Raw genomic sequence first — 13,195 nt, 5'->3', positions numbered from 1 at the left:
AGAGATAATGAGAACAGGCTTTGGTCCCTTTGTCACCGTGTGTGTGTGTGTGTGTGTGTGTGTGTGTGTGTGTGTGTGTGTGTGTGTGTGTGTGTGTGTGTGTGTGTGTGTGTGTGTGTGTGTGTGTGTATTTCATGCGCCTCTTCTGAATGAACACAAAATATAAAATCAACAGTGGTGAGAATTGTGTGTACACAGTACGAGTATATATATAACGTCCCTGGGCTGAGAGGGTTAATATGCAGTATATGATGATTTTCACCTGCATTTTTGTTGAAAGAAAAAGCACTAAACTACTTGAATGTCTTGCGCGCGCACACACGCGCGCGCACACACACACACACACACACACACACACACACACACACACGCAAGCACGCACACGCACACACACACACACACACACACGCGATTCTTCATTCTTCTCACTCATCATCAACACCGGTTCTAATCCTGAACAAAATTGACTGACGGTAGCCATAATAAAATGCCTTAGTGTGGCCCTGCCATCTTAATTATTAACATCATAATTAGCGATTTACTCATTTTATATCGAGGTGAGTGTCGTAATTAACCTCGAATGACATCAGCAAACTAATGACATATGGTTTTACGAAATATAACGTTCGGTAATAATTTCCTTCTACCACAGAAGTAAAATTTTTAAAGTACTATTTTTCCATACAAAATTCTCGCACACTTGAAAAAATCCGGCCTTCCAGCATCTCATAATAGAAGCTTTATAAACAGAGTGGCTGAAATATTTTGTTACTCTGGGTTCCCTTTAGCGTGACATTATCTTTCCTCCTCACAAGATGGCAACATGCTTATCTCGGCAATCTTTCTCTAGCTGGCAATAGTAGTAGTATTTAGTACGAACCTTGAGCTCTTATCGACGTAATATACAATAAGAGCAAATAGCCTTACAATGATTTCAAAGCGAATGATGAAAGAGCCTAGTGTCCCTCGCAGCGGCTTTTATGTTTTCAGGCTCTATAGTTTTTAGCACAAATGTTTATGCAATCCCTTTATAAACATTTTTCCACATGCAAGATGGTGTTGATATCTGGACCGTAAAGACATCAAAAGACAACATCAAGGTGGCGTCGGTGGGTGGCCTGGTGGAGATGAAAGTGAGTGTGGGTGCTGAGGACAAGAGAGGCTGAAATAATACCATAGTTAGCCTTGAAGGAAAATCGATTTGCGACATGAATCTTTTGACATCAGAGCTCATATTCCCGTCAGCTTATAACCTCTTCTCGCAATTCTTTCCCGTCAGCTTATCAATTCTTCCTTCAATTCTTTCCCGTCAGCTTATTACTTCTTTCGTAATTTTTCTGTCAGCTTATCAATTCTTCTCGAAATTTTCCCGTCAGCTTATTAACTCTTCAGTTCTTTCCTGTCAGCTTATTCCCGTCAGCTTATCAACTCTTCCTTCAATTATTTCCCATCAGCTTATTACCTCCTCTCGCAATTCTTTCCCGTCTTTATATTAACTCTTCGCATTTTCTCCCCAGCGATTTAGTTTTCATAATACGTCTTCCTATTTCTCGTTCTTTTGTATTTTGAGATTCTATAATACTGACACACAGGGTGGCCCAGATATAGGGCTAACTGGCAACTCACCTTGTTACCGTGTGTGTTGTATGGCTCATTCTGCTGGTGTGGGCTTGGCTGGGGAAGTAAGAGTAAGAAATAAAGAAATGAGGCAGAACAGACACTGACAAAATTCATTGCGCCGTTCCTAAAGCATACAGAATATCGCCCGACGGAGTGGAAGGAGAGCATCATATATAGGCCGCTCTGTATATTCCATTAACATCGCCGAAAGAGTGGTGAGAGATAGGTATGAGAGAGTCACCTATTACGATGAGATATATGGACCATGGACAGATAACAAATGGAATAAAACACCTAGAAAGACATATGAATCAGGGGGATCTTGTTTCACGGAGCCCACGTATAGAAAACAGATAGCAGCACTGTAACCAGGAATATAAAAAGACGAAAAAAGAATCAAGAATCATAATATCAAGTGGTATGAAACAAAGCCATCAGTCACAGCCAATCAAGAAACCCCCAAAATTTGCTGGTTTAAATGGATGGGCATTTATATTTGTATCTGAAAATTTTATTCCTTATTATGTACTAACTTGGTACGCTTATTTTTAGAACTGTGTGTTTATATGTCGTCAGTCCGATGGTGAATTTTTCCTGTTAATTTTTCCTACCTCCTGAAGAATTTGGTAACTACAGTGAAACCATTTTAGATACAGTCTTCCATAATCTTTTTGCACCCTGATTTCTCTAAATTGAAAAAAATCGTTTGCGTGCGCCCGCCCACACACACACACACACACACACACACACACACACACACACACACACACACACACACACATTGCAAAGAGCACAGCGAAAGTTCACAAACCATACGAAAAACAATTTTACACACGCTTGTTTCTGTCACACCCTCTCAGGCAAATGTTCTTATATTTTTCGTCTTCGTCTACACAACTAAGCAATTCTGAACTCTGGTGGGATGGAAGTGGTTTGAGGAAATGCAGCCAATGACTGTGAGATAACACTTTCTCTTAAGATATATCGGTGTTGATATAGTAGTGAAACAGTGTGCCAGAGTAATTTTATAAAGTTTGTAAGAGACAATGAACAAAAGGATGGTGACTGAATGAGGGACAAAAATCGTGTGGTATAACAACAAACGGTACTGAAATACTGAATGTGGCCGTGTTTAAGTACTAAGGGAATGTTGTAAATAAAGATGATTAGTAAGGACAATAATTGAGAGAGAGACTGACACTATGAAGGAAACATGCAGGAGTATTTGAGAGTGGCTACGTTTAATATGAGTGCTTGGGTACTGAAAGTAACTACGTGAAAATTAATACGAGTGCTCTGTCACCCTTATTATTAGTCCAACAGATTATGAAGACTTTACAAGATAACAGACTGCCTTGAGAGGACCAGCAGACATAAGAGATATAGTGCTGGTTTCTTTCCTTGCATTCTGATTAATTTCTACTTCTAAGTGGCAATATGACGTACAAACATTTTCCACATAATTCTCCTTATAAATACTAATTCCTCGGTAATTACGAACGTACTCCCATTTCTCACTCAGTACTTAAAAATACCATAAAGGAATATAAGTAAATCAATGCTAAGAAAAGAAAATGGTTGTTTATTATAATTATGTGTTCTCTTACTTCACGTTGTCCTCTACATGCGTATTTCAATATCATATAATTACCCTACGATATCATTTCTTTTTAGGTTCAAATTGCTTTTCTTCTTAGGCTCAAATTATCTAGTTCCTGATTTATACACACTTATTTATTCATTCGTTTCACTGTCAACTTCTCCTGGCGAAAATGAGATGCAATTAAGTGAATGTAATCAGCTTTAAATGTCAGTCCCTGTGCTTACTTATAACAGCAATTTTAACATCGAAGGGGCAAAGATATATGTAAGCTCCCAGGTACTCAAGAGCATTTATGGATTATTATTATTATTATTATTATTTGTTGTTGTTGTTGTTGTTGTTGTTGTTGTTTTGTTGTTGCCTCAAGGACATCTTCATTACCAGTTTAACTCTGAATAAAGAAGTTTAATAATACCTTGTATCTTATGTACAAAATCTATCGTGGTATTAAAAAGACATGAATAGCATACAAAAGAGTAATAAGGTCTACTACAGAAAATAAATCGCTTAGGAGGAGGTGCTATAACTCCTCCTAATCTAAGAAGAATAAACCTCACAAGGACCATACTTGCTTAGGTGTCACTTTAACATCTTTTCCTCAGTGATTTGTTTTGCCTGTTTCCCCTTCATATATGGACACGGTGCTGGAGAGGAACGCCTTCATGTGGTGGAGCTAGTTTCACAAACCTCCCTCATCTCTCTCCCAGTCTCCCTCATCTCCCTCCCTATCCACAAATGGGGGATGGTGAACTGCATGCGAAGGGCAATTCCAGCCTGCAGTCCACTGCGTCCATTTTTCTGATACACCTGGGGTGGCTACTACTTCTACTACTACTACTACGACTATCACCACCACCACCACTACTACTACTACTACTATTACTTTTGATATCTACGTTGCTGGCATGTGAATATCAACGTGTCGTATGTAGAATTACAGTGGTAGGAACGGCGTGCTATCAATCCTCCTAAGATGACGAGACTGCTGCCCTTGGCCTCCCTCACATGCTGTACTTGAAGGGGATCTGGTCGGACACGTGACGCCACCTTGCCACCCACTGCTTGAACTTCTCCTCCAGGGTCGGCGTAAAGTAGTTGACCCAGTCCCCTGCGATGCCTGACGGAGGAACAAGGCCATTGGAAGCTAAGACATTAATAACTAAGCCATTAGAGGAATAGGCATCATTTTCATCCTCACACCATAAAATCGAGGTAACAACAATATACTCTTTTCATCTTAACCTGGCACAGATTTTTGTCCTTTTGTATCTTATTTCACGTGGCTCAGAGGAAGAAAACGGCTATGTAATGGCTCTATATCCTTTCCACAGCATTGCATCTAGACTAGTATCATATTCCAGTGTTAATCTTTTGTTGCGATTCAGCATTCAAGATGGAGAGTTTTCAATTTAGGGTAAAGTTAGATTTAAAAAAAAAAAAAAAAAAAAAATCTTAACGAAATAAGTCATCGCAGTGAAGGAATTAAAAATGGACTCGCAACCCACCTTTCCTCACGAACTCGCCCTCGCCTTCCTTGAATCTGCCAACCTCGATTGCCGCCTGGGTTGGGTTGGTAGAGGACTTGGACTTCATACTGCTGAAGGAGGTGTGCTCTGCCACCTGCCGCAGCTGGTTCTCCGTCAGCGCCGTGCCCACGAAGTCATTGAGGCGGCGTAGCTCTCTCATGGGGTCCTCCTTCATGTCCTCGTAAAACAAGAAGAGCACGTTGGGGTGGTGACGTTTCTCCCATCCCTGGCCGACGTGGTGCCAGAAAGGACCCTGTGTGACTGTAGGATAAATGGATGAGCGAAGGAGGTTCTTTAACGCCCTTCACTTTGATTATGCATCTTACTTTGCTATTTTATTTTAGTATTCTTCCTGTGGCCGGATGATATATTCAGTTTGGGAGAGACCTCAAGCGATGATAGTGTTAATTAAGGCTATATTAACTCCTCTAATTTGAAGTCCCTGCAAAGCTGAAAAAATAGCCTAGTGGTTGCAAATACAGAAATAATATACATCATTAAGCAACGTTGGGTCTGGTTAGTACTTGGATGGGTGACCGCCTGGGAACACCAGATGCTGTTGGCATCCCTACGTGAGTGGGGTTGGTGGAGGATTAGTGCCCCTCCCTGTAAAAAAAAACAATTAACTCTAAGCCCTTGGCCACCCCGATTGGGATGCATGGCGTCTGGCAATGAATGAATGAATGATTGGAATTCATGGTTAACCTTTGCAACCTAACCTAACCCAACCCAACCCAACCCAACTAGACCCAATCCAGTCTACATTAATTATATCTAATTTCACCTAACCCAATCCAACCCGACCCAGTCCAACCAAACCTACCCTAATCCAACCCAACCCAACTACTACTTACTGAGATCTCTGGTGAAATAGTCAAGGAACTCGGCAAAATCTCCCTGGAACTCGGTACACTTGACGAGTCTCTGGTGGTGATAGTAGGAAACGCAGGTGTCCTTGGGGTTCCTCGCCACGTACACCACCTGGGTAAAAACATATCACTTAGGCAAATACGGGCACTCGACTCCCCACACACATTATGCAGTGGAGTGCAGGAGAAGGGGAGTGCAAGAAGGAGAATGCAGGAGAAGGGAAGTGCAGAAGTGACGTGCAGGAGAAGGGGAGCGCAGAAGGGCAGTGCAAGAAGGGAAGTGTAGGAGAAAGGATTACAGGAGAAGGGCAGCCTCATTCTGCTGTCCACTGGCTTCATGTACAAATAACCCTGGGACGACAACAACAACAATAATCTTCTGCCAAATTATCTACCGTACATATAATTATCCTGTTGAGCAATATCTATATCTATATTTATACAAACCTATCTATCTTTCTACCTACCTATCTGTCTATCTATCTATACATGGTCCTCCTGAACTGTACCGACAATTACATTTGATGTTAATACTCACACGACATACTGATTACATGGTACGCCTGTCTCATTCAGAATTACTGAGATAGTATTAGTGGCGATGGTATGACATATCGATTGGTGTTACGGAAGATCAGTATAGCCTGTTTTAACTAAATTCACATCAACAGTCAATCCACTTTCCACACTGTAAACAGAACAAGGACTAATTCCTGGGCACAATCGTACGTCTACTGTGAGAGTTTATAAGTGCATCAAAGTGGCTATGGAGGAGAGTGGATGGCCTGTCAAACTTTTCAATCCGATCACCTATTTGCTGTTTTAGTCTTCCCATCTCCAGACGATTTCATTCAACTTCGGGCGGCCCACTGGTATTGAATGGGTTAATCAAGGCTGTACCTAAACCCCCTCCAGTTCGAACAGCCCAACACAAGCTACAATCGTCTGAAAGTAGCAAAAATAAGAGTACGTCATCGGACTGAAGGGGTAAAGGAACCGTATATACCTTGCTGGTGTCCAAGAGTGTGGGCGGGAGGAGTGAGAAGGGGAGGTGCGTCTTGATGGTTCGAGGAGATGGAGTGTTGTTGGCTATCTCCAGGTACAGGCCTTCCTCCATGGGGTCCTTCCCCGGGTTTCTGGCCTTGAACTCCTCCACCAAACCCTCCAATGGCTTCAGGTTGGGGTTTTCCAGCGAGTCGAACCTAAAGAGACACTGCCATTAGTACATATCTTAGTAACAATTAGGTGGTGTGGCGATACCCGAGTTCTAATTAGTCCTGCAATGGCTTCATGTTAGGAATGAGGGTACACCAAAGCTCCACTCAGTCCTCAAGTTGCTTCAAGTTAGAGCTTTCCAGTGAGCTGAATCAACATAGACACCATTATACACTTTTTACTTTAACTTGGCCTAAAATTGCCATCGCTTCACCTTGAAGTTGTAAAAGTAGATTAACACTCGATTATATTGCTGGTCATGATGAACCACTACGAAAAGAATGTTGAGGCACAGTATTTTCTTCTGTTACGGAGCTACGTGAAATAAGCTGAAAAAGAAGAAAAAAAATCTGGCCCAAATTAGGGTAAAAGAGCTATAGTTAAAAGCAAATGGTGTAGCGAAAAGGATAAACCGTTGAGCAATCGGAGAGACCGATTAAGCATATATAAGAAATTGAGTCTGGTATATTATAAAAGACAGCATAAAAGGTGAACGGATGCGACGTCGTTCTGCATTTCTCCTGTTTTTGGTTCCCAGTCAAAAAGAAAAAGAAAAGTGTTAACAGTATGAACATAATGACGTTTGTTGTGGATCAGTCATCATTTTTCCTTCAATCATAATTTTTTTCCTTGTCATTATCATCACCCGACCCCAATTACTCATATTACAAGCAGGGTGGACGGATGATGGACCAAGAAATAGAAGATACGATGAAAGAATTTGCAATACACGAGTAAATGAATTGGCTCCATATCCAATCGTTCATCACCTTAGCTTCTAAATGTCTCTTTCTACACACACACACACACACACACACACACACACACACACACACACACACACACACACACACACACACACACACACGCACGCACGCACACACACACACACGAAACAATGCTCCTACCACCTGACTTACTCGAGAAATGGTGACCTGACATCCAGTTCAAGTCGGGTGTTGAACTGGCATCCACTCCTCATGGTCCAAATTATTTCTTGTGCCCAGGTGGTGCCGCATTTGGGGTGGGTCATGATAACTACATCGTCTGGCAGGAACCTTGAGGAAACATGAGGATATTATTTTAGGAGAGAGAGAGAGAGAGAGAGAGAGAGAGAGAGAGAGAGAGAATCTTAGCTTTAAATCAACAAAAATTTGGTAGTGGTTGTAGTGGTGGTGGCAATGGTGATAATTCCGAAGACGATGATTATAAAATAATAATTTATAGTAAAGAATACTGGTGATAAATGATAAGATTTTCGATAAACAACAATAATAATAACGCTAACAACGACTTTAACGATGGTGATGAGAGTAACAACAACGATAACTGTAAATGAATGGCTACTTCCACAAAACGTGAGACGTGTGTGTGGGTCTCATCTTCACAATCCCTTCCTGCTGACTTTACACGCTAGACTCAACTATATCTGATCCACCATCTTCAAAAGAATAAGTATTATATAATCGAATCGTTTATATCGTATTGTTTATAAACGCTCCAACAAACTTGCATGCGTCGGCCTTGGTCCCCTAATGGCGGCTCTCCACGCTTTTCGATTTCTGGCAACCTCCCTATTCAGTACCACTAAAATTCTTTCTCATACTACCTCTTTCGAAGTAAACTGGTAGATTTACACTCCTGAATACATACCAGGCCAAAACCCTCCAGCCATCTCAAGGAATTCGAAGTTTTGTTCACAAGGCAAGGTCGTCGCTTGTCATTTTTAACTATAATATCTGCAGGCTTTTGATAACTCATTGTAGAGGGAAGTTCATTTGCTCTGCTCTAAAAAAGGCCCCAAGACAGTGATACATAACCCCTGGATCACGACTAAATATTGGGTTGCTAAGCCATGTCCAGTGGCTTTGCGTGGGTCTCCAGTAAATAACCAAGCTTTCCTGTACGGTTCAAGTGGATGACGGAGGGAGGTAGCAACACTAAGTACAGTTATATACAAATGTCCATAATTCTCTCTCCTGTGCCTCTTTCATAGCCGGTGTCATAATCGCTTGAACTAATGTGACACCGCTGACAAATGTGCTTACCATCATCATCATCATCACCATCATCATCATCATCCATGTGTGAGTGAAAATATGTAGTCAAAGAAACAATAATCTTTCCAGTTCCATCTGAAGTAAATTTACAGCTGGTGAACAGTAAAAACTCTACCTCCACCTGTGCGTGTTTCAGAATGTTCGATTCTTCCGCCATGTATTCGTCCTACTTTGGGAATAACCTGCACTTGTGCTTGTCTGTTCACCCTCTGATATTCAGCGATAAACACCTGATTGCAAATTCTTAGCACGGAGGGTGAGGCATGACGCCACAGCAGCTGTTGCGTAATTAATTCTGTGGCAACTGTGTGTGTCCGTAGCTGCGGGAAAGGAGGTGCGGATAGAGACTTGGGCGGGGGGGGGGGGGGGACGGGGGGGCGAAGGGAAGACGGGTGGGCGTGGGGTGGACGGACGGGTGAGGGGAGGGAAAGGGGGAGAGATAAGAGGGATGTGGTCAGCTGAAATGTAGATAACTGCTTAATTGTACTGAAGACGCAAACTGACACCTACCAAATCTTTAGCACAAAATGATCTACCTATCTCTCTATTTATATACCTATCTATCTATCTATTTTCAGACGCCTCAATCGCATAAGGGGTGACCAAAAACAAATCGGCTCCACGTCGCTGTCCTCTGCCATTTGGCTGCCCTCCGGTCAACTCACCCCCTCTTCCCTCATATATCTCTCAATTTCATCCCTCCATCTCATCCTTGGCCTCTCCCTCCTCCTCTCCACCACCTCACTCACATACTCACTTCTAGTCAGTCTCTCATTCTCCATCCTCCCTACAAAACAGCTCTCTTAGCACTTTCAATCACACCCACATCAACAGACAACGCTCCTTGACTTCCTCATTTGTCTGTCTCCATACTTTCACTGCTCTGGCGATGTGTTTATCCCAAGAACTGGCCAATATCCCTCTGTGAATACGGTTCGGCAGATCTTACGTGCACGCCGTGTCTGTTTAGTGATGCTGCATGTCAGTGGACCTAACGCAGGCTGATGATGATGATGATGATGATAATGATGACGATGATGATGATGATGGAGACGATGACGATGACCACCACCATAATGAAAAAATGATGATGATGATGATGATGAAACGATTACAAAGACAAAGACAACACTACACACACTCACTTGTAATTGTAGTACTTGTGTGCATATCTGGCGTAGTGAGAGGGCATCACAAATCCACTGCCCTCCACCTTCACCAGTCCTTCCGTGTATGCAAGGAACCGCTGCTTGATCTCTTTCGTCAGCGACTCCTCCAGGGGTACCAGCTTGTAGGGGAAGGATTGGTTCGCCATTGCTGAGATGTGGACGAGGGGGCCTTTGTTCCGTGGATCTGGTGATAAGAGAGGGAACTACTATTTACAGAGCTATGATAAGGGAAGATAAAGGGATCCTACATATGTTTAGTATGCTACGATAGAGATATGTTTGTATATGGACATGCCCCGTGGTTCTAGAGCTACGATACCGAGAAACATCGTAGAGAGAGTGTTGCTGTATGGGAATGGAGCTACGATAGAAATACGGTAGAATGGGGCTGCTGGAGAGGGGGGCCTTCACGTGGTGGTACCGATAAAAAACATGTCAAGTAAGAGTACAAAGAATACTGCTGGGATTCTCTACAAACAGGTTCTATGAGGCTGTGACATCGGTATCTTTTTTATCAGTACTTATCTCTTTACTCCCTCTTATTTTCCAACCTGTCCCCCTCTTAATGTCTAATCAGAAGTGAGTGTAACCCTAATATAGTGTGTGTGTGTGTGTGTGTGTGTGTGTGTGTGTGTGTGTGTGTGTGTGTGTGTGTGTGTGTGTGTGTGTGTGTGCGCGCGCAAGCAACACCTGTGCATTTTCTTTATCAGGGCTCTATAGGACAAAATCACCTGGTACCATGGAAAACACACCATAAAAAGATAAAACCGTGGTATATGATTTCATCTTTCGACGCCACAACCTCCTGTACGACACCGAGTTGAGTCAGCAATTCTACACCTCACTCCTACGTGCTTCTGTAACGATGCTGTCTAATTCGTTAGGTTAAACCCTTCAATATGATGATTTTTTTTTTTTTCATTTTATCCTTGTTGCCTTGAAATAATTTTATATTGTTAAGGGAGGATTTCTGGAAGTGGGAGGGTAGATCAATCAAGCCTTCCACTACTAGGGTTCTCTCTCTCTCTCTCTCTCTCTCTCTCTCTTTTTCTAAGCTGAATAAAATCGTCTGACAGCAGTAAGAACGAGATAATAATAACATCCACGGACTGAAGTGGTTCACAAGTGCCCTTTGCGAATCAGTCTGAATTACACAGCACCTTTCTCTTATCTGTGCTTGATTACCGTAGCGATCCGGCCTAATCAGCAGCGTTTAACGAGCGTTCTTGTGGATCAGTCTGAATTACACAACACCTTTCTCTTACCCCGGGACCTGTGCTTGATAACCGTAGCGATCCACTCTAATCCGTAGCTTTTACCGACTGTTCTTGTGGATCCGTCTTTAATTACACATCTTCCTCTCACCTGCGTTTCAATACCGTGACGATCTAATCCAATCAGCAGTGTCTGACTACTGTTTTTCCAATCAGTCTGGCATCCACTCGACCACTGCCACCTACCCCGGCGACCACAACCTTTACACTGTGGTAAGAGCGAGCATCAACCTTGGGCGGTATTCATAAAGCTTCTCCTTGAGTAAAATCATCACCTTGTACCAGGGAAATGAAAGTACAGAAAAAAAAAAAAGTAAAGAATTAATGATGGATCCAATATAACTTCTGAGTGTGTGTGTGTGTGTGTGTGTGTGTGAGAGAGAGAGAGAGAGAGAGAGAGAGAGAGAGAGAGAGAGAGAGAGAGAGAGAGAGAGAGAGAATCGTAGTGACGGATCGTCATTTTTCACACCTTCCTACCTGTTTCTGATCCAATCTAATCCACAACAGGTATTTGGGAGCGGTCTGGCGTTCACTCTTCCAAGACACGAACCCCTCCAAGTGAACGTAGCCCTGACACTGCGGGTCCTTATCACCAACGACCATATTTATCACCTCTAGGCTTGTGTTATCAATAAGTTCGTGTGTCTTTATGTCCACTTTACCTCAAACATCCACCAAATATCTCACTGTCAAACTAGGATGATAATTACTGGGGAAAATATGAAGATTTTTGGCAACAACTAAGTGTATAAGGAGATTCGTTTTTTGTGGAAACCTCGCTAGGATCTTTTATAATACGTCTCCTCGTCATGTGAACCCCCACTGCTATCGTCTTGTAGTCTACTGTTCATATTTATCAAGAATCTGAGCCTTTGCCAGATACACGTCTCAATGGCAGGCGATAACCTTGAGGAAATAATTTTGGTTAGTCGTGTTATATCACTCCCTCCATATCAATTTCTAAGTGAAGCACCATTCTTTACAAGACCACACTATCAGCATGCGATATCACACCCGCTTAATAATGTTTGTTAATATATACGGGTGTGATGTTTGTTTACGGCAAACATCAGCACACTCACGAATAAGGTTTCTTTGTGCATCAGTCGTTTTCATATATTACTGCTTCATCTGTTATACGTTACATCCCTGTACACATGTAACCCTGCAACTCGTTACCGGTGATACAAAGTACACTCGGTTTCAATCATGGGTGTTGTGGATACAGCAATGATGCTTAAATGAAAGAGAACTATATGATAAACTGTGCAAGGATGTGAGTGGATTGGCCAGTCAGAGAATGACCTTGGTGTTGGGCCCTCTAGGCAACTCTTGTCGCTATCTTCTCTCCCCCCCTCCTCCCTCCATCCCTTTCCTCTACTCCTCCTATTTCTCCTCCTCCTGTTCCCTTCATCCCTTCTCTTGTCTCTACGTTCTCTCCCTTCCTCCTCCCTCCATCCCTTCCTCCTCCTTCTCCTCCTCCACCTCCTCCTCCTCCTCCTCCCTTCATCCCTTCTCTATCCCTCCCCTGTTCCTCCCCTCCCCTCATTCTCTCATTCCTTGTTTTCTCTCCTCTTTGCTGTTATGTTTCTCCCTCTCCCTACCTTTCCCAGTTCCTCTACCCCCCCCTCCTTACTCTCCTCCTCCCTCTCCCTCTCTTCCGATTCCTCCTACCCTTCCTACTTCCTCCCTCGTCTCTCTGTTTCCTTCTATGCTTCTCCTCCTCCCTCCCGTTTTTCTGTTCCACTCCCTTTAACTTCCATTTCTCCCCTCCTCCTCCCCCTTCCTCCCTCCCTCCTTCCCTCACACACACACACACACACACACACACACACACACACACACACACACACACACAC

The 13,195-nt window shown here is 42.9% G+C and overlaps 2 protein-coding genes across 2 annotated transcripts in view; one reads left to right on the top strand and one right to left on the bottom strand.

Annotated features, from left to right (window-relative positions):
• LOC145404877 (protein kinase C-like) overlaps window positions 1–13,195 on the top strand; it is a 128,464-nt gene that overhangs the window by 81,342 nt on the left and 33,927 nt on the right. The window lies entirely within an intron of this gene.
• Window positions 4,104–10,193, bottom strand: LOC145404857 (sulfotransferase 1A1-like). The gene is made up of 6 exons (XM_080276361.1): window positions 10,039–10,193; window positions 7,754–7,891; window positions 6,625–6,820; window positions 5,604–5,730; window positions 4,729–5,010; window positions 4,104–4,340 (listed from the first exon to the last, which is right to left on the bottom strand). The coding sequence occupies exons 1-6, from the start codon at window positions 10,083–10,085 to the stop codon at window positions 4,225–4,227; spliced, it is 906 nt and encodes a 301-aa protein (XP_080132487.1). The 5' UTR covers window positions 10,086–10,193; the 3' UTR covers window positions 4,104–4,224.

This window comes from Coenobita brevimanus, chromosome 65 (assembly GCF_032717465.1).
Source record: "Coenobita brevimanus isolate Jiangsu-jjx chromosome 65, ASM3271746v2, whole genome shotgun sequence".
NCBI lineage: Eukaryota > Metazoa > Arthropoda > Malacostraca > Decapoda > Coenobitidae > Coenobita > Coenobita brevimanus.
The sequence above is the reverse complement of the archived record's forward strand: the minus strand, read 5'-3'. Positions and strand labels throughout refer to the sequence as shown.